The sequence below is a fragment of the Vigna angularis genome, chromosome 2 (assembly GCF_016808095.1).
Source record: "Vigna angularis cultivar LongXiaoDou No.4 chromosome 2, ASM1680809v1, whole genome shotgun sequence".
NCBI lineage: Eukaryota > Viridiplantae > Streptophyta > Magnoliopsida > Fabales > Fabaceae > Vigna > Vigna angularis.
This window is the reverse complement of record NC_068971.1, coordinates 1,310,669-1,337,228: the sequence shown is the minus strand read 5'-3', so window position 1 is coordinate 1,337,228 and position 26,560 is coordinate 1,310,669. Positions and strand designations below refer to the sequence as shown.

Genomic DNA, 26,560 nt, shown 5'->3' with positions numbered 1-26,560 from the left:
CAAAGTATCATGGATGATAAGTTTATCAAGTTTTAACAATAATTCTCTTTTTATTTATCAGCTTATCATAATATCTCGCATTTCTTAAAAAAAATATATCCCAACTAGTTTTTAATTAATCGAGAATACAGAAATATTTATATAGACAGCATGCGAAAAATTCATTTCCCCCCCTTAAATATTAGTTTCGATCACGCGTTAATTAATTACAGTTTAAAGACCACATGAAAATTAAGTTAGTTTCGAGTTTATTACATTTATGTTTTAAAATAAATTGGTTATAGACAGTTATACTTTTAAAATGAACCTTTAAAAATATATTTAAAAGTTTGAATATTTTCAAATATTTTTTTAAAAAAGTATTTAATTCAAAATATTTTTAACACAAAATAAAGGGGCAGTTATAAACCTTATTTTTTTTGAAATTTTGTCATCAACAAATCATGCATATAAAAGTTATCTATAGATATTTAATTTCATTGTCAATTAATAATTCAATTTTGTCCTATGACACGTGTCCAAATATCAGCGGAAATTCATAAAGTATGGGTAGAATATCACCACACCAGACAAATCTTCCTCGGAAACAGAGTCAATGGAACTATAATATCTTGGCGCATTAATAATTGTTGGATGAAAGATCAACGGATGATATCATGGACTGTGTGTTTTAAGTTGATCTACGGAGATAAAATAATGGCCGTGTGATTGTTATCTGACTACTGTGGATTGTAGAACAAATGAATGCGTGGAATGGCTAATACACCGAATACGGTTCTCTCTCACTCACACTGCACCATGTTCAAATATCATGAGAGTAGCGTAAACGCCCTTCATAGAGACCCTGCACTCTTTCCAAAACACTAAGCCCTCACTCTTATTTTTCCGACGACAATGGTCTCCGGCATTGACATGTCACTCGACGACATTATGAGGTACTCCGCCAAGGCGGCGGCGTCTCGCCGGCTATACACATTTGTTCGCAACCCGGTCAGAACGACGCCGTATCCCGTTCCGCTGGTGAGTGAGGGTTTCATTTCTTTCTCTCAGTAGTTCATTTCTATTTTCTTTATTGTTACTATGAACAAGAAAAGAGAGCTAGTGGTGACTCACCGTTTTGATTGTTAGGCAAGGTATCACGGAATGATTCCAGAAATGGATTTTGAAGATGACGGTGCCGCTATGATCGAAAGCGGAACCAAACTCTTGATATCTAACTTGGATCTTGGAGTTTCAAACGGTGATATAAAGGTTTTGTCACCATCTTCTACACAATAAACTCTCTCTTGCTTTATTCGCTCCCTCCCTTTTTAACGTCTTCTGTCTTTTTTTTTTGTGTTGTGATCCAGTTTTCCTCACACCTTTCTTATGGTCTTATGTTTTGTGAAGAGAGATGAAATTCCCAAATCGATGGACCTAAACACCTTTCACTCTATAATATTTTTTTTTGTTTTGATTCTTAACAGTGCTTACTACATTTGTTTATTCTGTTCTCAACTTTTTTTGTACTTATTGGTGCCATAGTTTTTTGTCTACCTTCAAGTGTGTAGCACCATGCTCGCAACTCTATTACTAGAAGTTTTCGTCTGTGGAGAGATGCAGAGGATGTTACTACTTATTCTATTATTAAATTAAATGGCATTTATGCTGACAGCCCTTTCATTCTGCTGGTTTATGAATTTGAAATTTGGTCATGTCTCAATTTTCTTTCTCCTATATTGAGGTACATCAAGGAGACATTACTGCAATATGAACCTATGACATGTACCCAAATCGCAGCCCCCTCAAACCTCTATTGCCACATGATACTCAAATGATGTTTCAAGCATATATAATTTTTCTGTCGTCGTAGAACTCTTCAAAAAATTGTGATTAGAGATGGCCTTTGTTTTTGGGTCTGCAAATACTATAAATAATTGAAAATTAAGTATGACTTCTACAGCTGCTGTTTTCGGAAGAGGGTGAATTGAAAAGATGCTCCATTCATTATGATCAGAACGGGAGATCAAAGGGAACAGCAGAAGTTGTGTTTATGAGACACTCTGATGCTTTATCAGCCATCAATAAATACAACAATATGAGGCTTGATGGTAAACCATTGCAAATTGAGCTAGTTGGAACTAGTAGTCCTGTTGTTTCCTCTCTTCGTCAAAATAGCTTACTGGGAAGACCAAATGATTCACTTCTAAGGTGTGAACATGGAAGCTGTTCTCTTACATGAAATCACGTCATGTTCATTTTAGATATTGAGTAAAATTAGAAATTTAAGTAGTTATTTTTTCTGAGTAAGTGAATATTCGTAATAAATAAGGGGTTAAACGTATGCGGGGTTTGGATTCACATTTCCTAACATGTTACCGTGATTCCATGTAATTGTGATTAGACATGGTGAGGTTTATTCCTGCATGTCCCTTTTCTTAAGTAACTCTTATTGATTGTAAGTTCCGTACTACGTTTTTTTTGCAGCAAAGGAGAAAGAGTTGGAGGTAGGGGGTTCTACAACGACTTTGTACAGGAGTACATTCCAAGGGTCCGTGGAGAAGAGAATGGATATATTCGAGAGTTATATTTAACAGATATGGATGATGCTTTGGAGAGGCCTCACCGCGTTCCGAGATACCACGCAAAAGTAAAGAGCAGTAATAGAAAAGTAACTGCTAAAGATCTTGATGATGATTTGGAGAGGTATCACCTAGAGGCTAAGCGGATAAAAGAACAAAATGGAAAGTCAGATAATCATTGATAGCCATATGAATCGTATTATGCCTAAATGTGTCAGAAAAGCATCGGATATAAACACAATAGTAATTTTGTTGCAAAATCTTACCTCTGCTGTCTAGATTAGTTTGACGTTTGGACATATGTTTTTCGAAACACTGCGGACACAGTTTGTTACCGGTCAGTTTGGGTTGACGAAATTAGAATTCAAACAAAATAGTATATCATCTTTCTTTGGATCCGTAGTAAGCAACGCAATAATTTGACCTGATTGAAACAAACCAACAAAGATGATAAGTAGGCGTAACTACCAGCATGTCTTGTAGTGCATCGGGATTTGGATTTAAATGCATACCCTTAGCTTTGGTAAGGTTTCTCGATTTCATAGGTCCTTGATGCAATCAACCTGTCTACAACTCGCACCAATCCATGTTAAAATAAGTCAAAATTATTGTATACTAAATTTATTTTATGATATTTAGTCAAAGAGTAATACAATTGGGACTAGAGAGTAGTGTAGTGTACACTATTCATAAACCATTAAATGAATTAATAAACTAATAACATGTAGTCTTGCTTTTTCAGGCTAGGCTGAAAAATATCAAGCAAGGTCAAAAAGTACTTGTTTTCTTGAGAAGTACTAGTATTGTCCACTAGCACCATCTTGTCGAGAATGTACTAATCTTGTCAACGAGTATCTAAGAAATAACAAGTACTAGTCTTGTCAACAAGTATCATTTTACCTAGAAATAACAAATAAGGCCAAGCAGAGAAGTATCAACCTTGTCAAGAAGTATCAAACAAAGCTTAGAATTATCAAGTTAGACTGAAAAATACCAAAGTAAGTTTAGAATTATCAAGAAGGAGAAGTACCGATCTTACTGGTAAGTACTATGCAAAGACAAAGACACTTCGATACAATATTTATGTAACCAATCATACAATAATAAACATCTAAAACCAATCATTATAACTAAACAACAACTATACCAAGATTAAAAATGACAGATCTATCCCAAGCTTCATTCAAGTAGAGGTCCATTAATACAGATAACTATTCCAACGTATTGGTCACGGATACTATCACTGAACCGATGACTGTATCCGCACAATAATTTGAAGGTCAATGTATCTTTGCAGCTAACCCCACCTTCGGGACTGACATCCAGAGACCAAAACCTTTGAAATTGAGACTGAGAAGCAATTGTGAGGCAAAAACTTTCACATACCAAGATTAATGAGCAAGGAATACATAATCTTATACAAATCATCTGTCTTATAATAAGAACAAGAATCAACATAAGTTTACATAGTGGCCAAAACTTTGCGTTAATTGCAAATATATTAAAAAAAATGAAACCATGAAGGATTATGAGGGGTTGTTAGATCACAAACTGTCCTTCACAATCATTTCCATCACAAAGCCCGGTATTCTGTATAAATCATCTACATTAGTACATATTAATTTCTCAATTAATGTTACAGTTTTCGCAATAAATGTTGGATCAAATGGGGGGAAAAATAATAACATATTTACAGAAAATGGGAGCAACTTGGATGCCTCTAAAAGTAGACATCCCATGATGCCCCTATCAAAGGATTTTGTTGGACCTGTGATTATATTGACAACGCACAAAATTGAGTTCTTCCTTTTTTTTCCCATGAAAGGTCCTGTATGCCAGAGTAAAAAAAGAAAGCATAGAGGCGGCCTTCATGAATGAAAAAAAAAAAAACTGAAGAAGGCTCGGTGGGAATCTATGGCCTGTACAAGAGACAATCTTATGTAGTTCTGCACACATTTTGGTTGGAAAGTAATGTACGCCCGCCAGCAACTGCATGCACACAAAATGATCATGTCAAAACACGTCACAAGATTTTGAATATCAGAGTTTAGCTGCTGTATTGACATCTACTCAGGCAAGAGTACTAATATCTCGACTAAAGACAAGAAGGCGTCAATATCCCAACAAAGCAGGAAAAAAATAAGAGGGTGCGAACCTGGTGGCAGGCCAAGAATTTCAACAGTTGAGTCAAAATCAGGGACATTCAAATTTATCCCTTAACAGAACTCTGTCTTCCCCCTGTAGTTGAAATAATGGCAGATACAAGTATACAACATTGCACTCCAAACTAGTAATATCACTGAAGAGATACAGGAATTGATGCCATGCAGTATGTTTCCTAGTTCTCTTAATTACTTCTCAAAGTAATTAATTAATATTAAGAGTTCAATCAATTCCACTGGCTCTCTTTCTCTGGATACAATTGTACTCTGCCATGCTGACAATCAATCGCATTTATGTTGCAAGAATTAAGTATGCCCTGGATATGTATACGTATTTCAATCTGAGTAAATCCAACGACGGAAGTTTTTCCTCAGAACGAATAGCGACAATTCCTCAAACCAATGCAGATGTCCTACCCCGTATAATATAGCCTCCCAGAAAGTCATGCCTTGAAGATCACAGGTCAATCCCAAGATCATTTGCGAGTTGAAGTATGCCACACATTTGAAGATATGGATTCTCCAACAGTTTTTCATTGTTACTCTACATTGCAAAGACAACATTTGATAATTTAAGCAACACAAAATATTAAATCCACCAAAAATATTGCAAGTGCACGGTTTTTTCTGTTCACCTTAGCAATATCTTTCGTACCCACAAAAGTGGCCTGTTTTACCATTTGTTCATGGCACATACTTTTGGGCGGGTACAGAAATAAACCAACAAAAGGAAAAAAAGGAACTAAACAACAAATCTAGAGTCCTCTAATAGGACATTAAGTAGACCAGCAGGAGGGAAAGAAATGAGTTATTTGGCTCAAAAATTATTGCGCCCTTAACATAGGTTCGTATCTATTTGAATCATTTGTTTCTATCTTTCTGGTTTTTCTTTAATGTATAATATCTAATATGTAGAATATCTAATACTAATATTATTTTTATGTAATCTATTATTTTCTTGATTGTTTTAATATTGTTAAAAATGTAAATTAAACAAAAGCAACAAGCATATAAAATACTGAATGATTAAATTAATAAGTCTTTTTTCATTCCAATTTTTCATTTTACAAAAGTGAGTTTTTTATATTATATTGACATGTACATGTAAGCTTATTAATATAGAAATTATATATTAAATAACCAATGTGGATGATATCAATTTTTTTGAGATAACATTTTACTTGACATATTAATACCCTCAATGTATATTACCTAATTTCTGAGCGAATTAACATATTAGTAATTATTTATATTAAGATACACATTTAATATACATTGAGGTAATAATGTGTACATTAAATAATAAGGATGATATTAATATTGAATAACCAATATACTTGAGATAACATTAAGATTTAGATTATTACCACTATTTATTTTTTTTAATTCGTTATAATAATAATTTGGGTTAAATATGTTTTTAGTCCCTAAACTATCAAGAGAATTTGTTTTTAGTCCCTCTTTCAAAGTAAGGTACATTTTAGTCCTCCTCCAAAAAAACCTTAATTTTTTATCCTCCCGGGAGGATAAAAAATTAACGTTTTTTTTTAAATAGAAGGACTAAAATGTACCTTACTTTGAAAGAGGGACTAAAAACAAATTCTCTTGATAGTTTAGGGACTAAAAACATACTTAACCCTAATAATTTTAATAATTTCAAAAGACAAATTATAATTTTAATAACTAGTACAAGCACTAGTAAACCGATTCCGATATGACCACTAGCATAGCAGGACTAACAATAAATGAATAACCCTAATATTCTGATATAATGACTTTTACAAGCATGGTTTCAAAATCTTGTCTTTTAGCCTAATTTTCCACTGCAACTGGAACTTCGAAATCCTGATTGTTACCATTTTTTTTTTGGTTTCATTAACATAATCATGAGAATTATATAAACGACAGAATTTGGATATAAGCTCATCAAATGTAAGATTAAAATTGAATCTCAGCTTTACTACTAGTATGGACTTGAACCAACTCATTATGAAAAATGGAGGTACCTGTTGAGCCTTCACAACAAGATTCTGAAGCATGAATTGATATTTCTCTGGCTTCTCGGTCATCATTCGCTGCAGCAACGAGAAATTATTAGAAAAGATGATATACATACATACACACACATATATTTAATATATATTATATAATATATATTATAATATATATATATATATATATATATATATATATATATATATATATATATGGAACCAACACCAAAAATCAATTAAAATCCATGCCTTCAGAAGAAAAGCAGAAGAATAATATGCCACTCTTGAATCTGTGTCATCCAAAAGTACCCTGCAAGATGCAAGAAATTTCATGCTTTATATGTCAGTGTATAAAGATGATACATTAAGAAAGCCAACAAATTCACAAAGAGTAAAGTTAGGAATCACCTAAAGAATTGTTCCTGACCAACCTCCTGGAAAGCAACAGGATCTGCTGTGCATTTACCAATAAGTAGTAGCAGAAGTGTGGCCCGAATATCAGATGTAGCACCGGGCAGGTTTCCTCTTCCTTTACTTCCAACAGCAACACCCAATGCAATATCATCCGTTGCTGCTCCAGCCAATTGAATAAGTGGCCAATATAGTATGGCAGCAGGAACACGTGCAATTAATTGCATTGGGACAATGGCTCGTCCTTGGGAAAGTGCTGCCATTGATGCAGTCTCATGATCCAGGTGGTAGTTATTATGATAGGTGGATCTCCTATTAGCTTCCTCCTTGTGTTCATCCCTGTGGAAAGTATCTTGCCTGACAACATGATTAGCTCTATCAAACCTTTTACTTACATTAGTGTGATTTAAATTTCTGCCATGGTGAACATCATCTCCAAAGGGCAGAGCTGCAGTTGGAGGAACTCTTAGGCACAATTGGGAGAATAATATGTCACACATCTGTTTAGAAAAACAGAGAAAAGTGTTCAGCACATAGGGTGAAAAATGATAGATCAAGCAATACTTAAATAGAAGCCACAACATAAAACAAAATACAAATTCTCCAAACATTTGTTTAAAGGAATAACATAAACAATATTTCTATAAAAATTACTATTCTTAAATATAAATCTGCAACAATATCAACAATTTTTTCGGCTAGACCATTGTCTGTAATTGTAGAAATTTAATTTACTACAAAATTCTTCACCACTCAGAAAATAAACCATTCTAGATCATATAACAAAAATTCATCCTCCATAAGTAGTTTACAGATAAACAAGGCATGACTAAAAGTTCCTTAGCGAATCCTAAAACAAACTTGAATAGGATTAGAACATGCAAACTTGTTAACTACATTTTTCAAAGTCAGTGCTGATTGCAAGTAATGTGAATGTCATACACAAGATACAAGAAGGATGGTTAAGATGGAAAAAAGACATCAGGGGTTACTTGCAAATTATCAAATTTCCTACAAATCTCAATAAAATGTACCCATACCGCCAGACATTTGTATATTCTATGGTAGAGGATGCTAAGCTTTAAGGGAGCAATAAGACATGTGGGAGTAGCATAAATGAGGAAGGATGGATCACTAAAGGATGCAATACAAAACGATAGTATATGAAGAGATATTGGTGTGACATTAATTGAGGAAAAGATAAAAATAACAGTTAAGGTGGTTTAGACACATGCAGAGAATACTATTGGAAGAAGCACTAATAAGGGGAGTAACTGTATTTAGTCTCGTGAAAAAAGAGAGACCAAGGAGGCAATCTGATAAGTTATTAAAAGCGATCTCAGAGTTAATATCTCCAAAGAGTTAGAATCTCTGACCAATACTAATGGTATCAAGTCAAGTGGCCCATGCAACTGACTTCACCTAGGGGGATCAGGTTTCTGTTACTTTGTAGTGTGGATTGCAACACTTTTGCAGACAGGTAATGTTACAACATGAGCATATTATAAAAAAGTATCTCGAGTTCAGTGAAAATTACTTTCAGAATATTAATGCGATCTGTCTCATTTTTCTGAAACACCAAAGACAAAGCTCCACTCATTATGTCAATCACTGCATTGGCTTTCTCGAGATGCCAATCCCTCTTCCCATAACCCTGATCTCTGCTGCTTGATTGTTGCATTTCATGCTCATCTAACAAAAATTTGCATCTCATGAGAAGCCTTTCAAGGACATACAAAAATCCCCATCTAATATAGTTGTATTTAGACTTTAGAAGGCCACACAAAAGTAAAATGGGTAAAGGAACATCTGAGGTATTGAAAGAATCTTGAGTTCCAGCTTGAGCAATTTTCTGCTGGAAGTATGTGATACTTGACCATATATTTCCATCTCTTTCTCCATTAATTTCGGAAATAAGCAGATCACCTAACCAGATATACCCATTTTGACGATAAGAAATTCTTTCAGAATGAAGAAGAGAATGTAAAGTGGACCATGAGTGCTTTGCCTGCAAACCAATGCCATTTCTCAGAACCACACCTTCTACGTTCTCCAGGAACTTGAGAGATTTGGTTATCTGATTCATATGAGAGAACTCTTTGTCCAAATGAGTGAATGTACTTATTACAGCATCAAATTTTTCCGCTACAACTTCTAGTAGCTGCAAATATTTAAAAGAAACCAACAATAAACAAAACGAATATCTAGAAATTAAACAAGACTTATTCGCCAAATATTTGAAAAAACATATTAAAACTAAAAGTGACTATAACTTCATAATCTTTAATAAAGGGTATAATGAATGCAAAACCAAACTATAACTGAACTAAACCAGTGAATCCTGATATTATGTAATGAATAAGAGCAAACCGTAAAGTAAATGCATATGCAGCTCAGGGAAAGTAATAAATCAGCCATTTACACTTGCAACCAAGGAAAGAGAATAACAGAATAGTATAGATTATCTTTAACCTTTAACGGAGAAAACAAATACATGTTTAATTTTGGCTACCAAAAAAATCCTCCCTCAAATTATAAGATTTAATTGAGCTAAGCGATCAACTGAACCAGAATTTAGTTTATGACTATAATTTGTGTGATTAAAGCAACTCCCACAATATTGAAGATGTCATTAGAAATATAAATAAATTTAGGGTTAAATATGTTCTTAGTCTTTGAATTTTGACACAAAATTAGAATTAGTCCATTTCTGAAACTTTATACATTTTGATCCCTAAACTTTAAAAATGAATGAAAATAGTCCTTTTAGTTCAATTACGTCAAAGTTTTTTGACGTTTCAAACATGTTTCATACTAGCATTTGAGTTGTTTATACTGTTTGAGACGTTCTCATTTCAATGTTAGCTAAGAAACACGTTTGACACGTAAAAAAAATTAACATAATTAGATTAAAAAAGACTATTTCCATTATTTTTAAAAGTTTGGAGACCAAAATATATTAAAGTTTCAACCAGGAACTAATTCAAATTTTTTTTTCAAGGTTCAGGAACTAAAAATATACTTAATCCATAAATTTAATGTCTAAGATAAAAGGGTAGATAAAATTATATTTACTGGAAATTTACTTTTTACAATTTGTAATCCTGTGTTTCTGGTAGAAAAGTTGTTTCTGTTTGATGAAGGTATTGCAAATGCTTGTGTACAAATCCATGAGAAGCACTAGACAAACTGTTTCATATGCTTTCTCCATAGTCCAAATTGTTAAATGCTTACCTGCTTTACAAACTAATCCAAGTTGAAACCTTTTTCCTCTGTTAACAAGAAAAACCAATCTTGCAGGTTGTTACATTTAAAAAAATTCAGATTTATTATGTCCACCAAGGGAAGCAGAATAGAGACGCTCACTAGAATCATGAAAAGGAATAACCCTTAAACTATCAAAACAAGAGATAAGAAAAGAAGAATATAGAAGTACCATATTTAGTCGTTCACTATTGGGATATCTGGACAGTGCTGATGCAATCGATCTTCTCAGAATCTCTCCAATGCCTTCTACCCCAAGTTTAACAGAAATATAAAATGCCTCGGGTGCATTTGTTTGAGCAAGTAGAGCAGCAAGAGGTTGGATCTCATCATCACTATATTCATTGACTCCAGAAGCAAAGCATGTTTCATTTATTTGATGCAGAATGTAATCAAAAAGCACTGAATACAAATTTTTCCTCTCTTCTCTTGAGCTTGCTAGGGAATACTGCACGCAACAAACCAAAAAGCAAGGAGAAATCATATACTTTGAAACTTACACTGTAAATAAGACCTTGATCAACATTTTATTCCATTGCACAAAACCAAAAAACAGGAATCTTACGACCAAATAAAATGAAAAATCTGTACTGGACCCATTAATCAATCACAATAACAAAGTCTTATTCTATATGGGCCCTCTTTATATACAAGCTATAAGTGCTTTGGGAGCTTCTCCACAAGAAATATAGGTTTTTTTCTTTTTTTTTTCTAGTTGAGATGCCCGCTTCTAAGTTTGTATCCAGACAGGCTGTAGGATCAACCAATCACAACCCTAATGACAAATTGATGAAAGCTTAAAAGTCCCCAAATCAAGCAATACGACAATGACTATATGTGTCCAGCTCATTGCAGTCATTGGCTGAAGCCCACAACCACCAGAGGATGTGGAAACATCAGCTCCAGATTCTAGAAAAATCATTTACCATTAAGTTTTTGTGCAGGACAGACCAATTTTCACAGAAAATAATTTCCTTTTTGCGTAGAGGTCTTGTCCTGAAAATTATGTCTTGGTCTATTATCATTTATAAGTTGTACCAAAAATCAGACTTCTTAAGCAATAATTTTTTTAGTGATGATTACCTTGCATCTGCGTTTTCACAATCACATATCTTTCTATGCCATTAATCCATCGTGTCAACCAACCTCACTCCCGTTAAGGTTAAATTTGGAGATCCAACAGCCCAATGTGTCACGATCTTTATCTCTAGTTTTTTCAAAATCATTTTACTTATAACTCTTTGATACTCTTTCACACTCCTAAAACCAATTACATGATCTGGAGCAGGTAACTACACCATTTCCAATACTAGTTTTGTTATTTCAACATAATGGATGCGTTGAAAATACTGCAAACTAATGAACATCATAGATCACGCATAATATACTTGTTTTTCTACAGATTGAAAAGTGACAATTAATTTAAGTGGTCAACTAACAAGATAACATGTTGGGCCTTATTTGTGCAGCATGGATACAATAATTATACACAGCAGTACTGTTGGTAAAAAGGGGGAAAGGTATCAGTGATAATAAACTCAATTGGAAAAAAGATATGCACACCTCAATAAAAATAAATTGAACTCCTCCGATCAGATCAAGTTGATCCACAAGAAACTTTGGTTTGCCGGGTACAGATGCAGCAACTTCAGGAACTTCATAAAACATATTGGTTAACATGGAAATAAGCTTACAGTGAACTAATTCTGCCCAAGAGTTCTCCCTGCTGATTCTTACAAGTGCCTTCAGAACCTATCAGTAGATTGGAGGTAACTAAATCAGACGGTTATATCATAATGAAATACAGAGCATTACCAATCCACAACAAAGCAGTAAGCAAATAGCACCTAGGGTTTACAAATTCCTGTGTTAAGAATTATTTCATGGCTGACATGCTTAAAACCATATAGCTTGCACACAGAAGTGCCCAAATGGAAAAAAAAACTGTATTAATGGAAAACAAAAAAGTACTGAATAACTAAAGAACATCTAGATTACAGAAACCAAAGTACTACAACCTTATAGTTTGTTAGTTTTAGTTCCTCATAGAAATTCTAAAACATAATCCAATAACATTAAGTTGAAAGCTACTCAACAACTCCAGATAAACAGAGCTGATGCCAGTTAGGTACGTTCACCTAAACCTAAACAGTGAAATTTTTCAAGCGTTCAGCCTTACCAGAATCATTCTGGGGGTTTAAAATACAAACATATACAGCAACTGTTCAACCAAGGAGATGATAGTGTGACTGATACCGAGACACCAAAAATTGGATATGGTGATGAAAAAAATTGAGAGAAATACCAGATGTACTGGAACAGCAGATGGTAAAACAAGTTTCCTCTTTAAAAGATTGGTTCTGATGATGACAAAAATTGAGAAAAATACCAGATGTGCTGGAACATCAAATGGAAAAATAAGTTTCCCCTTTAAAAGGGGGGATAGATAGTGAGGAAGCCATAAATGGAAAACTGAATGACAGGGAAAATCAAAGTGAGATGATGAAGACGCATATTCTGGGATAGCAACTATGAGAAAACTAGCACCAATCACTTGTTCCCAATAGATGGCTATGGCTCATAACAAGGAACAAAGGGAACGAAAGAAATAAGGTGGCATGAGAATATGAAAGTAAAAGGGGCAGGTGACAAAGAAGAGGTGTAGAGAAGAAAGTTGACATTTATAAGGATAGCATTAGTGAAATGCTCTCCTTGCAATACAACCACAAAAAACATTAGTTTTCAGCTCTAAAAGCAGCGGCATGACCTTTTGGTTTAAAAAGATGTTTGAAACAGGCTCAACTTCCTTCTGTGACACTATTTTTATTTTTATCTAGTTTAGTCTGAAAAATATTAATTCTTAATCTTTTACTTTTTTTTTGCTTAATAAAATATTCCACATCACCATTCTTCCACTCCTTTAAATAGAAGACTATAGATCTAAATTAAATTCCAAAGTTCAATAATTGGCAAGCATCCTCTCCCCTGACACCCTGTCCAACCTCCCATAAAAGAAGAAAAATATTTAGCCAGCAGAATGTGCTATGAAATAAAAATGAAATTTCCATGAAATACAAGTAGAATCAAATAGGAGACGAGGGAATTATTTCTCACCCTTATGTCAAGCCCTACTAAACGGTTTCTCCAGATCTTTCCTCTATCACAAACAAAATACAGCAAACAGCTGAGTGCAGATGCCCAAACAGATTCATCCTTTTCTTCAGACTGTATGAAGCAATCGATCAACATAAATGATAATTTATGAGAACAGCATGATTAAACAATCATGTTTGAAAAATGGAAAAAGCAGATAGACAGATAACATAATTATCTTAAGAACATTCATATGAAATAGATGATAAAAACGTTTTCTTTATCAACCTAAGCTGAAACAGTAATGCAAACCCACTCCAATACGTGAACACTACCTCAAAAATATCTTTTTCTAGATATTAGAAACGGTGATTATTTCAACAGTATTCCACTACCTTACAAGTATATCAAGCATTAGGTACCATCAGTGACTACAACAATTACCCTTTAATTTATTCCACATTCAAAAGACTTAGCCCCCAAGTTATACTCTACAAATTTAAAAGATACTGACTAGAACATCTTCAGGTGATATTATCTAGTTAGAATGTGTACAAGATGGAAGAACTAACCAATTGCACATGTACGTTCAGAGAATATAAATGCTCGTATATTTCGTTAATGCAGTTATCCTGACAATTTAGTAGTTTAAAGGGACATGTACATGACAGTGGATCCCTCTGTACAATGTCTTCTGCCTACATCTTACAAGTATTACGAATGTAAGCATCCAAATCCAAATTTATATTATAAGGCACTAGAGTACAAGATCATATAAGCTTTTACATATACTTCTATGCAATATCGAACAAAAACAGTTTCTTTGATGTGTATCTGTGTGCACGTGGTTATGAATGTATCTATCATACTTTAAAAGTCTACCTTTGAATGTACTATAATGTCATCATTGAATTCAGAAGTAGAACTTAATTGTTCAGATGGAAAAATCATCTAGAAACATTTGACAAATCTGATAAAAAAAGTTTTATTTCTTAACATACCAAATATTCTATAACACAGCACCTGATAGTCCAACTGGTGCTCTATGCACTTCCTAGCACATGCTAATATCACAACAAATCCATCTAGAATAGCTATCTAACTCTTAAAACATAAACTAAAGAAAAAAAATTTCCAATCTCAATAATGGCAAGAAAACGATGTAAACTTGCATTGTATTCTTATATTTTCAATCCATTAAAAAAAATGTCGCATCCTAACTGTAGTTCCAACAGAAACTCATCAACACCATGTCATTTACACATAAATTAGTATATTGTGAAAAGTGTCAAAGATAATATTGACACCAGTCGACAGATGATCCCAGCCAAAAAAAAAATATTTAGAAACAAGTAATGGTTATGTTCGACAATTTCATTTTCTGCCCAATGATACCTGAACAAGAAGAAGTAGTATCTCATACAGAATATTTAAAATCCAAGACTCAAATTTATCAATTGCAGAGCCCGAATCTGACTTATTCTGAGAACTTGCTTTTGTGCTTCCAGGCACCATAACTTGAGTGTCACTGTCATAATAGGATTCTTGAGAATATTCTTCTTCTATAGTAGAAGCATCATTAGCAACTATCGGTTCTAGGAGATGTGCATGAACCCCAAGGTTTAGAATTAAATCAAAAACACGAACCCTGCATGCAGTATTAGAACTAAGCATCTCCTGAAAGTTGCATTTCAAATAAATTAGTACCCGAAAATATTACAGATAGCATAGCATAACAGAAAAAAAGTCTTTTATTTATGCATCACCTCAAGCATAGAAAGAATGAGCGGAGCAGCGGTCTGAGAATTTAAAACATACCTGGAAAATAATATCTGTGATCATTACGCATAATTGGGTTGCAGAGAAGTGTAAAACGATAGAAATATGAAATAAAATAGTGGCCAGAAAATTAATCTGTGGCTAAGCAATCTGGCACTCAACACTATAATTCTACCCAACATGAAAAGCATATAAGTTTTGAAATACTACATAGCCATATCTCAACAATGTTTTTACATCAGTGTAAATTGGCAATTGGTTATCTAATAAAATGGACAACCGCAAAAAATACCAGTCAACAAGTTATATATTCGCACACCTCAATAAAACCATCTCTGCTTTCTGTAAAACTTTCAAAAGAACAATAGTTCCTTCAACTGTGAATGGCAATAAATTTTCAACGAGATTTGTGGAGAATATCCAATGTTATCTGTTTCACGGCCGACCTACAATTTACTGTGTCTATTTTCTTCTCTATATGCATGCACACCTAGCTAAAACAGATTCTAAGCATGGCGTTCATTAAATAAGAGCCAAATTGAAAGAATTTCTGGCTGCTATTTGGGATATATTTTTACTTGCAGAATGGGGACCACCTTCAATAAAATAAATATTTCATAACATTTTTCTTCAATTTTGCAATATCAAACCCTCATCTTCTCTACTTCAAAAACTAATTCAACTCATACTAGTTTCCATTATGAGAAAATAAAACTCAAAAAATTAACATTTTAATAATAGAAATCAGGAATATACAGTAAAACTAAGAAAAATTATTCAGGACTAAACGGTTGCTAACCAGAAAGGAATAAAACATAAAAAAGACAACAGTTAATTGAAACATACATGTCAATAACTAGTTTAATAAGGACGCTCACAGCCACATCCGATGATGGTTTGCCGCTGTTATTATTTAGTCTAGTTGAGGCTCTGACAATATTGGTATTTGGGATAGAAACCTCTGCACAAACTGCGGCTATAACATCATGTACCTCAGTAGTGTTCAATCGCAGAGGTTGTTGCTCACTGGTAGGCAGAAGAGAACATTTTGTGAGATGTAGAAACACATAAATAAACTATTAACAAGAAGACTATGATAAAAAAAATACTAGCTTTGTCAATTCCCATGATCAACTAGCAAATATATTCACTAAATCACTAAGGGGTAATTGGATTAACCACATATGTAACAAGCTTGGTGTATATGGCCAATAAGTTCCAACTTAAAGGAGAGTGTTCGAATGTAGATATGATAGAATCCTATAGATAAAGTTATTGTTCATATTAGAATCAATTAGATTGATTCTACATTTATACTATTAGCCCAAAATGGGGTTTCTGAATATTCTGTAATTATGTTTTCTCCCATATAAATTGAATAGCTCCATTGTGGTCTAAATAAATGGAATTCGCCAGAGGCCTTCTCAGGTTCTCTCTTCTCAACAAAGAGATTCAACTTGCATGAGAATCCCTGCTGATCATCTCCCCACAATTCTAAACTAGTGGCTTAATTTGCTGCACTTTAAAAAGCATGCCACTTTAGCAATCCACCCAAAAGGATCACAACCATCAAATGGGTTAATCCTATTTTTCTTGCCCAAGATAGAATCTCTGGACCGCCACACTCTAACCCACTACCATATCAGTCTTCCTCAAGATGCTTGGACAATTGGGGGTTGAGCCTCCTCCTAAACAAGTTCCCCATTTGCGGTGTTCTCCTATCCTCCGTTCTATGCCTTAATTCTGCATCCATCTCTGCAAGTTGTTCTATAAAGGGTTATAAATAGCATGCTATAGTGGCGGAGAGGCCCTTGGCACTAAAGTCGGTGCCGAAGTAGAACAGTTAAGTGCAGCAACTGTTGCAGAAGGAATAGCTACACTACACTATTTTAGGGATTTCATTTACCAAATAAATTCCTGGCTTACAATATCTCTCCTTGCCCTCGATTCTCCCTTGTCTATTTTCAAGCAGTCAAAACTACCTCTTCTACAGTGATTTCCACTGTTTATAATTCTCTGACTGCCTACTTCGATCTCTATCTCCCCCCCACTTATTTACTTAACAGCTCTAACTACTCCTGACAGTTTTCCCTTCAATTCTGTCATCAGAGTGTGTAAACTTATAGACAATAAGAAATTGAAAGTGTAAATCATCAATAATGGCACCAAAACTGTTAGGGAACTAATTGTATCTAGTAGAAGGAGAAACATTACCCAGCCTAACTGCCTGGCAGTTAGGTAAGTCAGTATAAAAGGGGTGGGTTGGTTGGTGAGAGAGGGGAGTTTTTTGAGTGTTATTGTTTGGCGGGAACTCTTGTAGTTCTTTGGAGGGAGGTTAAGCTCTCGGGCACACAGTGTATCTTGTACTCTTGATTCTTTGGTAATACAAGGAGGTTATTCAGTGTGAGTGGGTGTTACTGGGTTTCTATAGGTTCTTGATTGTAAGGACCTATCATTTGGTCCGACCTGCCGGATAAAGCCATGGAAGGAAGAATGGAGGCACTGGAAATTACAATGGAGGGGATGAAGGTGGAAGCGGCCGCGGTGAGACGAGATATACAGCAGATGATGCAGATGATGGGGGTGAGAACGAATAATCACGAAGGAAACTCTGAAGGGAGTGACATTTCGGTGAATGATAATGAGGGAAGACTTGATCATGGGGGGATACCACACAATTGGCGAAAACGGGTGGATCTACCATCGTTCGAAGGGGGAGAACCTCACAGCTGGATTAATCGGGCAGAACGTTTCTTCCACATTCAAAAAGTGGCGGAGGAGGATAAGGTGGAGCTGGCGTATATTAGTATGGAGGGCAGCGCGAGTTACTGGTTTAATGTTTGGAAGGAAAAAGCCAAGATTCGTTCTTGGACGGCCCTAAAAATGGCGTTAGTAAATCGATTTGGAGGGGGATCCAGAGGATCGGTGTTTGAACAGCTTGCGACAATACGGCAAGAGGGATCAGTGGAGGAGTACGTCCGGAGCTTTGAAATATTAATAGGTCAGACTCGGGGGTTATCGGAGGAGCTGGTGATGGGGTTTTTTCGCGCTGGACTGCGAGAAGACATCAAGGGACAAGTCCGCATTCAAGATCGTCAAGAATTCATGGTTGCAATCAGGATCGCGCGGGACGTAGAAGATGCGATAATGAGGGCGAAAGGAGGGGGCTGGAACGGGATGAAAATTAACCCATCGGGGTCGCGCATGATAGGGTCGGTAGTACGTGGCGAAACTGAACGCCAGTCCACAAACCGGACAGGGGGAACGGAAGGCAATGGATCAGCTAGGAGAGAGGGAGCGATGCCGGCGAGCAGCTCGATAGGGAGTGTGACCGGAGGCGCCGATAATCGGGGACGGACGGTGCGAAACTTACCATATCCGGAATTTCTTAAAAGGAGAGAAGAGGGTCGTTGTTTCCGGTGCGAAGGCCCCTTTGCTCCTGGCCACCGATGCTCGGAGAAGAGTCTGCGAGTTTTGCTGTTGGCGGAGGATGAGGATGACGAAGCGGAAGAAGGGATAGATCAAAATTCAAAACCTATGGAGCTATCGGCGTGTTCCGTCGGAGGGTTAACCCAACCGAAGACGATGAAATTGAGGGGGAAGATTGGGCACAGGGAGGTGCTAGTCCTCATCGACAGCGGGGCCAGCCACAACTTTATTAGTCGGAGACTGGCGGAAGAGCTGAAGTTACCCATAAATGATACGCCCCCTTATCAGGTGAGTTTGGGGGATGGACAGCGGAAAGAGACGAGAGGGTGTTGTGAGCAGGTAGAGATCAGATTGGCGGAGGCCGTGGTTGAGGAGAGGCTCCATTTATTCGAACTGGGCGGAGTAGACATCATATTGGGGGTTGAATGGCTAGCTAAACTGGGGGAGGTGATGATAAATTGGAAGGAAATGACAATGGGGTATATCGTGGAAGGTAAGAAGGTGAAGATACAAGGAGACCCAGCGTTAGCCCGACAGCTGGTGGAGCCTCAATCGTTATTAAAATTGACAGATGCTGAGTCATGGGTCATAGCTTGGGATATGGGCCAAATGGAGAAAGAGGTGGACGGTGAGGGGCAAGTGGATTTGACGGAGGGGCAGAAAGCAGAATTGGAAACCGTGTTGCAGGCGCACTACCACGTTTTTCGGGTTTGGGAAATGTGCGTAGTGGAGCAGGGGACAGGAGGTGACGTGATGGGTGAATTGACTGAAGCTCCCTGCACGGTTACAGCATGTGGGGAAAGTAGATTTTCATTTACAATTAACCGAGACAGCAAGAATACACTCAATATGTCATGTTCCCCAACTAAAGAAGGCTGTGGGTGAGAAGAGGGTGCCTCCGCTGGAAGATGGGGCGATATAAAAAAAAAAAAAAAAAAAAAAAAAAAAAAAAAGAGAGAGAGAGAGAGAGCAGTTTTTCAACCTTGGGGACAAGGTTGTTGGGGAAGGGGAGTATTGTTAGGGAACTAATTGTATCTAGTAGAAGGAGAAACATTACCCAGCCTAACTGCCTGGCAGTTAGGTAAGTCAGTATAAAAGGGGTGGGTTGGTTGGTGAGAGAGGGGAGTTTTTTGAGTGTTATTGTTTGGCGGGAACTCTTGTAGTTCTTTGGAGGGAGGTTAAGCTCTCGGGCACACAGTGTATCTTGTACTCTTGATTCTTTGGTAATACAAGGAGGTTATTCAGTGTGAGTGGGTGTTACTGGGTTTCTATAGGTTCTTGATTGTAAGGACCTATCAAAAACTAACAGAGCTCAATAAACAAGTACAAATCATACATACTAATGTAAATATTCAACTTACGGAAACTTAAGAAGCTTTAGGATGAAGTAATATACTTTGAAAGAAGTGACAAATATTAAATAATTACATTTTTCCGAATCTAAATTGGAAAGCAATGATAGCATTTTCCCTTGCAATGAAAGACCAGGTTAAAATTTATTTTATGACATGCATATTCAGATATGATAAAATCAGGCTCAAACATTTGTTGTCCAATTCCTCTGAATATTCTCCAGAGTCAAATGATCTAAACCTGTAATGACGATACTGGAAAAGCTGTCGAGTTCTGGGACGGAAAGTAATCACAGGAAAATCCTCCCTGTAGAAATGGAAGTGTTCAGAACAGCAAATCAAATCATGAAAAGCATTGCTGCATATCAAAGTAGTGAAAAAGAAAAAACATATCTTTTACACATCTTGTGGATAAAAGGAATATCAAACTGTATAAGACCAATTCAAATACTTATCACATAATTTTGCCCATACAACTAGCATGACAAAACTAATTCAACACAACTCACAAACCAATTAATTAATCAATAGGACATGACAATCCATTTGTCTTTTGAAGGCTAATCTAAAATTCTAGAAACCATTGCTTTTAAATAAAATATTATGAAGGTAATAGTTCAAATTTTCTAATATAATATTTGGCTAAAAACAACAAATTATGAAAGATTTGGCATGTCATGAACTCATAAAGAAAGTAGAAAAAGAAAAATATCAGTGCAAGTTCATATAAGAACATGCCATATCTGACGAGAGCCAGGTTTTATGCGCTTGGATGCTGTTATCGCCCTCAAATGGGGACGAGCAGAATCAGAATCAGTAATTGGTGTTACGGGGGAAGACTGCAATAGCTGATCCAGGTAAGGCATATCATCAGTTCCAAAATATTTCCATGGCTGCCCTTTCATCTTAGATTCAATGTCTCCTACAAGTAGAGCTGCTGCACCTATTTCTAAGAAGCTATGTGATGTCATGTCTTGAGAATTCATGACACGGTCACTGCATTAACACATGTTAATTAACAAAGTTAATTTCTGAAACACTAGAAGATAATTGAAAATTAAAAGGTAAAGTGGAGATATAAGCTACAGTGGCCACAAACAAGACACCTAAACCAGTATAAAGCACAGATTATTACTTTTCGCTGCCTATAGATGACATTGGTTCCTCAAGCCAGCGCCATTTCAGAACATCACCTGCAATGAACCCTAGTTCATCCATTTCATCAGCTTTTTCAATTTTCGATAACCTTGAAATGGACAGAGAACTTGAATCCTTCTCTAGTTGTTCTTGAACACTTGTGGAACTTTGTGTTTCTTGAATACTTGCAGGAGTTAACTGGGAATTGAAGGATTTACTCAGCAATGATGACAATGACGGCAGTGACTGTCCAGATGAAGGTGGTCCAGCAAATGAAGCTGGTTGGAAAAGTCGTTTAGGAATGTGTTGAGACACTAATGAACGAACATAACTTAGTGATTTTACAAGTGCCTCAGAAGCAAAGGTAGATACAGGTAAAGGAGATGTATTTATGGATGTTATTGATACACCAGATTGACGACTCAAAACTCGTGACCACGGCTGAGCTGGGTTAATATCACATTCAGCAATTATTGTTGAACAAAAACGATCTATCTGAAGTAATGTCTCCTCACTTGGTTTGTATCTGTAGTAATAAGTTGTGAGTACTTAATGTGCAAATAGCAACTATAACAAGATTGTATATTGTCTAAGAAGCAGTCAAATAAGGAAAGATACAAATTGCATGTTTCAGATATTTTATGAATCTAAGTAAACAGCATTCAGATAATGAATATAAGATCATTTAAACGACAAAGAAAATTAGCATAATCCTAAAAAAGTTTCACTAACCTCTTTCCCTGCCTGAGAACAGAGAAGTTTTGTTACTAAGACAATGATTAATACAGGGAACAATGAATTCCAGGACCAGAAAGCCAACCTATCCCCCTCCAACAAAAAACGTGCATGCTATTTCTTTCTTCCTAGACTCTGCACATTTGGTTTCTTCTGAGAGGGCACTTTGTCATCATTTCTGTACTTTGTTATATTCAATTAGACAAGGAAGCTATTTGCCTAAATGCAATTTTGTGCTTTTATCCCACAAGAAATGGAAAACGAACCTAACTGCCTAATTTTCAATAGAATTTAAGTGCCACTCGTTTTGGGAAGTGAGAGACCATTTGACCTTTGGATTAGCTTATTCTTCTTTCATGAGTATGAGAAAAGCTGATAATCAAATTCTTCAAGAATCAGACTGAAAAGCTAGTTTTTGAGTTTGAAATAATCAAAATCCAGCAAACACTAATTTAACAAATAATGATATAGGCATTGCCATGTCTTAAGAAACAGATAGCTAGAACATATTAATCTTGACACATGAGAATCTATCATATTATTCTATTAGTTGATTATTCTGAGTTCTTTAATGTAAATACATTCGAAACTTTAATGCACATCAGAACAGTAAATTTTGAAATAATCCTTTTTCCCAAATTTGAGACATCTTACTGTAGAATGTAATGAAGAAACAAGATAACATTGTGCTCTGGCACTTTTGTTGGTACCTTTAATTATCAACTAATGATCATCTTTGTTGTTTAATAAATGGACTTTATTGACAGAGTTTACATCACTGTTCTGCATGTAAGATTGGTAAAACAATACACTTCTTCCAACAAAGTACTCTAGGAGTAGAAGTTCAAGTTCAGCATAAAGCATACAAAACAGACAATATACCGATCACTTTTTGGCATAGATTAAAACACCTACCAATACTCTACTCTTTTTGGCATTTTATCTAACATAAAGATTGACATAAAATTGTGTAAGTAAATTCATATATTGAAATAAGTAACATTGTAGCAAAATGAGGTGCAAGTCCATGAAATGAGGATGGAAAACACTAGACTAGAGTAATAGATAATGTCCCGAAAATAGAAATCTGGTAAACCGTTGAGTTTTGACTTATTTAAGTAACTGAAAACATACCTTAGGAGATACCGCTTCAGAAGTGCCACACACCTTGTGACTACGGCAGGACTGACAGAAAATATCAAAGTTAGAAACTGCTGGAATTTGAAATGGTCTAACAGAAAAGGTCAATAAGGAAATACAAAAAAATATTTGAGGTTCCTAACTGACGGAAGTACACAATAAGAAACAGTATAATCAGCTTGGCTGAGCAAAATTCTAGTACAAAGTCAATTACAATAGTTCAACTATGGGAAACACTAACAAATTCATAACAAAAAGGAACTAGATCTTAGATGAATTGAAAGGAAAATCAGGTCCAATAGCAGAACAAAACGACAAGTAAACAAGAGAAGGGAAATCCTTTATATACATATATATATATATATATATATATATATATATATATATATATATATATATATATATATATATATATAACCATCCACATGAACAGAGGCGCATTACCTTAACCAAGAAAAAAAAAATACTCAGGTACTACAAAATAGAAATTATAAGGATGTACTCCACACCTTTCATCCAAAAAATTAGTTCACTTCGTGCATGACATTATACTAAGTACAGAGCAGGACATTTATAGAGATATGTTTTTAACAAATCTGGAAAGCATCACCAACTACCTCATGGGATAAATAAATGTAACAATTACCTGCGCTCCCTCTCAGCAATAGTGTGTTCCAGAATTGCATTATAAGCCAAGTCTGTGGCTGCAGGGGCCTTCAGATAGTCCTGAAATCATATACTTAAGCTATAAAATAAAAATAAATTGGTAAAGTTTAGAATTTGGTTACTGTATATCAAATACAATGGTACAATAATTTGCAGTCAAATGGGATTTAGTAACGAGAGTGACAGTTATGCATGGCATTAAAATCTGGTAAGATTTTAAGAAACAACATTATGTTGAAGTTGGTGAGGAACCCCAATAATAGGAACCTGGTGCTTGACTAATCACCCTACATGGCATTAAAATCTGGTAAGATTTTAAGAAACAACATTATGTTGAAGTTGGTGAGGAACCCCAATAATAGGAACCTGGTGCTTGACTAATCACCCTACATGTACAAATAATTGACTTAATGTCGATAACAATCATATTTGTTGCATAAAATATATGTTAGTAACTTCAGTACAGATGGTACAATAAATGCAAAAAAATATTGAATGTTACATCAGCATTACAACATTGGCAGTAAATATTGAAATTTTCCCCGCTGATACACAGCCTGCATCATGAGTTGAAAACAAAACAAGAATACTCATTATTTTCAGACACGGAACACAGCATTACTCAGCTGTTTAGAATCATTAACTTACACGGAACACAATCAAGAAAAAAACTTTCAGCATCATACGCACACATATATGCATGTATGTATGCATGCATATTATATGTATATAACGATAAAAAAAAATGACCATTACATCAAATAAGAACTCCACACAGAGTACTTTTAAAACTTCTCGCACACATGCACAGCATTACTCAATCATCTAAAATCATTAGCAGACAAGCAACAAATTTAAGGAAAGACTTCAAATATCACGTTGATATAGACGCAATGATCACACTAATTAAGAAAACCGTATCTTCCACCCTTAAGAGCCTACACTTTAAAAATTAAAGACGACAGTAGCAGTTAACTAATATCGAGAACTTCGCACAGGGAGTTGCTATGGTGTCTATCAAGATGGGTATGGCAAGCCAAGAAGACTTCTCAAGCAATTACTGAATCCTAATTATATAATTAATGCAAAGAAAATATTAAATACTTAACAAGAAGATAAAAGAATTAACAAAGGGGATAATAGCTCACTAATTTACCTTATCAAGTAACTCACTTCAACTAATGCGTAATTTTAACTGAAAGAAGTTTAACTCATTTTACTTTCTTTTATTTTTCCTCCTATCTACCCAAAAGTTTATCCCAAATCCCATAAGAACATAAATATAACTAGAAACCTTGTATGCTAAATAGGTAGCATGCCCAGTAAGAAAGAGTGTGTACAGAAGTAATACCCCTTCCCACAAGTTAACCTAAAAACAGCCACACAACATTGACCAAATTACCCCTCCTCCAGCTCAGTAACAAGATTCGTATTCAGCTGAGTACGTAAAAAAAAAGCCTACACGATCCCACTTTCTTCCCCAACCGCGAGGATAAATAACTTCCTATTTTTACATAATAACAGAAGTCAAAAAAAAAAATGGTAACTAACGTCCAATTTTTCAAAAATAATAATTTATAATAAAAAATAATTTCCAGCAACGGTGTCGTGCGAAATTCATTTTCCACATCCAGTGCAACACGAATCACGAAGCGAAAACAAAGAAGAGAGAGAGACCTGAAGAGTTCTTGAAGGTTCGTTGGAGGGAGAGAGTGTAGAGGAGAGGCAATCGGCTACTGCTCGTCGCAAGGGTTCCGGCAGCTTCTTAACGCCGGAGGATCTCAGGCGCGAAACCCCGATTAACTGCTGCGGCGGACGCGAGGGACTGAAGCTGGAAGACATTATCGGATTCGGCTTGATTGGATTCGGAATCAGCGTCAGCGGAGACGAATCTGGAAGCGCCTTGCCAAAGAATTGCACATTTGATTTCGATTGAACGATTCTCGAATCGGAGAATGAACGAAGGAGAGATTGCACAAGTGCGTCGTCGTCGTCTTCGTCTTCGTCGTGGTGTTGTTTTAGTGAGTGCGTTTCGGTTTTGAGATTTGAGAAAGAAAAAAAGGGGAAAATAAAATAAAATTCTTAATTTTCGCGAGTGTTGTATTAGCTGTACGTAGCGCCGTAGTTTTATGAACACAACACTTGTGACTGAGCTGGCATGCGCTAAACACTCTCTCTCTATATATATATTATAATTAAATAAATCTTTTTTTCTCTATTATTTTCGGTAAGTTCCGTTTCAATTTCAAATCTCTCTTCCTTCTAGGGTTTTTTTTTTCTCTCTCCTACAGTGCAACCTCCTTTTTCATAGTTTTAGTTATTTAAAGCTCATATACACAAACTAAGAAATCCTTAATTAAAGCAAATTTTCTAATATTTAAATTAAAACATCACTATTATTAAATAGAAGTAACAATTAAATTTTAAAAGGCTGAATTTGAGAAAATATAGAAAAAGTTAGCAAATTGAAGAAGTTGTGACATAAAAAATTAAGAAAAATAGCCACAGTGATTTTATTCAGACGGTTCAATCATTTTATATAAATAAAAATTATAATTATTACTTTAAAATCATTTTGTCAGCCTGGAACTATAAAATTAGTGATTTAACAACAAAAACTTCGTTGTCAGTACTGTGTATTCTCTTTGTTCTTACATTAACTTGATTAATTAGAAGTTAAAAGGTTAATTAGTTTTATTAATGACATTAAATTTATTAGTAATTTATAATAAATTTTCCAAACTGTTTTAAAATTATTAAGACTCGTGTCTCATTCGTTTGATCTAACTAATTATTGTGAAAAGGAAATGATGGTTACATGTTTCATTTATTAGTTA

The 26,560-nt window shown here is 35.3% G+C and overlaps 2 protein-coding genes across 3 annotated transcripts; one reads left to right on the top strand and one right to left on the bottom strand.

The window, feature by feature from the left end:
* The first annotated feature begins 562 nt into the window (after positions 1-562).
* Positions 563-2,935, top strand: LOC108337367 (THO complex subunit 4B). Its single transcript, XM_017573883.2, has 4 exons — positions 563-1,020; positions 1,129-1,251; positions 1,943-2,190; positions 2,467-2,935. The coding sequence occupies exons 1-4, from the start codon at positions 895-897 to the stop codon at positions 2,741-2,743; spliced, it is 774 nt and encodes a 257-aa protein (XP_017429372.1). The 5' UTR covers positions 563-894; the 3' UTR covers positions 2,744-2,935.
* Positions 2,936-4,102: 1,167 nt separating this feature from the next.
* LOC108337993 (uncharacterized) lies at positions 4,103-25,878 on the bottom strand. Of its 2 annotated transcripts, XM_052873292.1 has the most exons (19): positions 25,401-25,878; positions 23,704-23,783; positions 23,052-23,102; positions 21,181-21,708; positions 20,780-21,041; positions 20,287-20,348; positions 16,111-16,290; positions 15,252-15,303; positions 14,881-15,162; positions 13,507-13,617; positions 11,956-12,144; positions 10,565-10,840; positions 9,169-9,289; positions 8,666-8,820; positions 7,126-7,628; positions 6,967-7,027; positions 6,730-6,798; positions 4,717-5,267; positions 4,103-4,550 (listed from the first exon to the last, which is right to left on the bottom strand). In XM_052873292.1, exons 1-18 carry the CDS (start codon positions 25,563-25,565, stop codon positions 5,181-5,183), a joined length of 3,234 nt encoding a protein of 1,077 aa, XP_052729252.1. In that variant the 5' UTR covers positions 25,566-25,878; the 3' UTR covers positions 4,103-4,550; positions 4,717-5,180. The 2 variants fall into 2 exon arrangements, with proteins under 2 accessions (XP_052729252.1, XP_052729251.1); XM_052873291.1 differs by having other exon boundaries at positions 8,666-9,289.
* Positions 25,879-26,560: the final 682 nt, after the last annotated feature.

What these genes read in the sequence shown, in the direction of transcription:
- LOC108337367 (XM_017573883.2), top strand. Translation starts at nt 895, where the DNA reads ATGGTCTCCGGCATTGACATGTCACTCGACGACATTATGAGGTACTCC. An exon ending in TTTCAAACGGTGATATAAAG is followed by an intron (nt 1,252 to 1,942) that starts GTTTTGTCACCA and finishes TGACTTCTACAG; the next exon opens with CTGCTGTTTTCGGAAGAGGG. An exon ending in CCAAATGATTCACTTCTAAG is followed by an intron (nt 2,191 to 2,466) that starts GTGTGAACATGG and finishes TTTTTTTTGCAG; the next exon opens with CAAAGGAGAAAGAGTTGGAG.
- LOC108337993 (XM_052873291.1), bottom strand. Translation starts at nt 25,565, where the DNA reads ATGTCTTCCAGCTTCAGTCCCTCGCGTCCGCCGCAGCAGTTAATCGGG. An exon ending in TTCCAGTATCGTCATTACAG is followed by an intron (nt 16,291 to 20,286) that starts GTTTAGATCATT and finishes TCTGCCTACCAG; the next exon opens with TGAGCAACAACCTCTGCGAT. An exon ending in ATCGCATTAATATTCTGAAA is followed by an intron (nt 7,629 to 8,665) that starts GTAATTTTCACT and finishes TTTTCTAAACAG; the next exon opens with ATGTGTGACATATTATTCTC.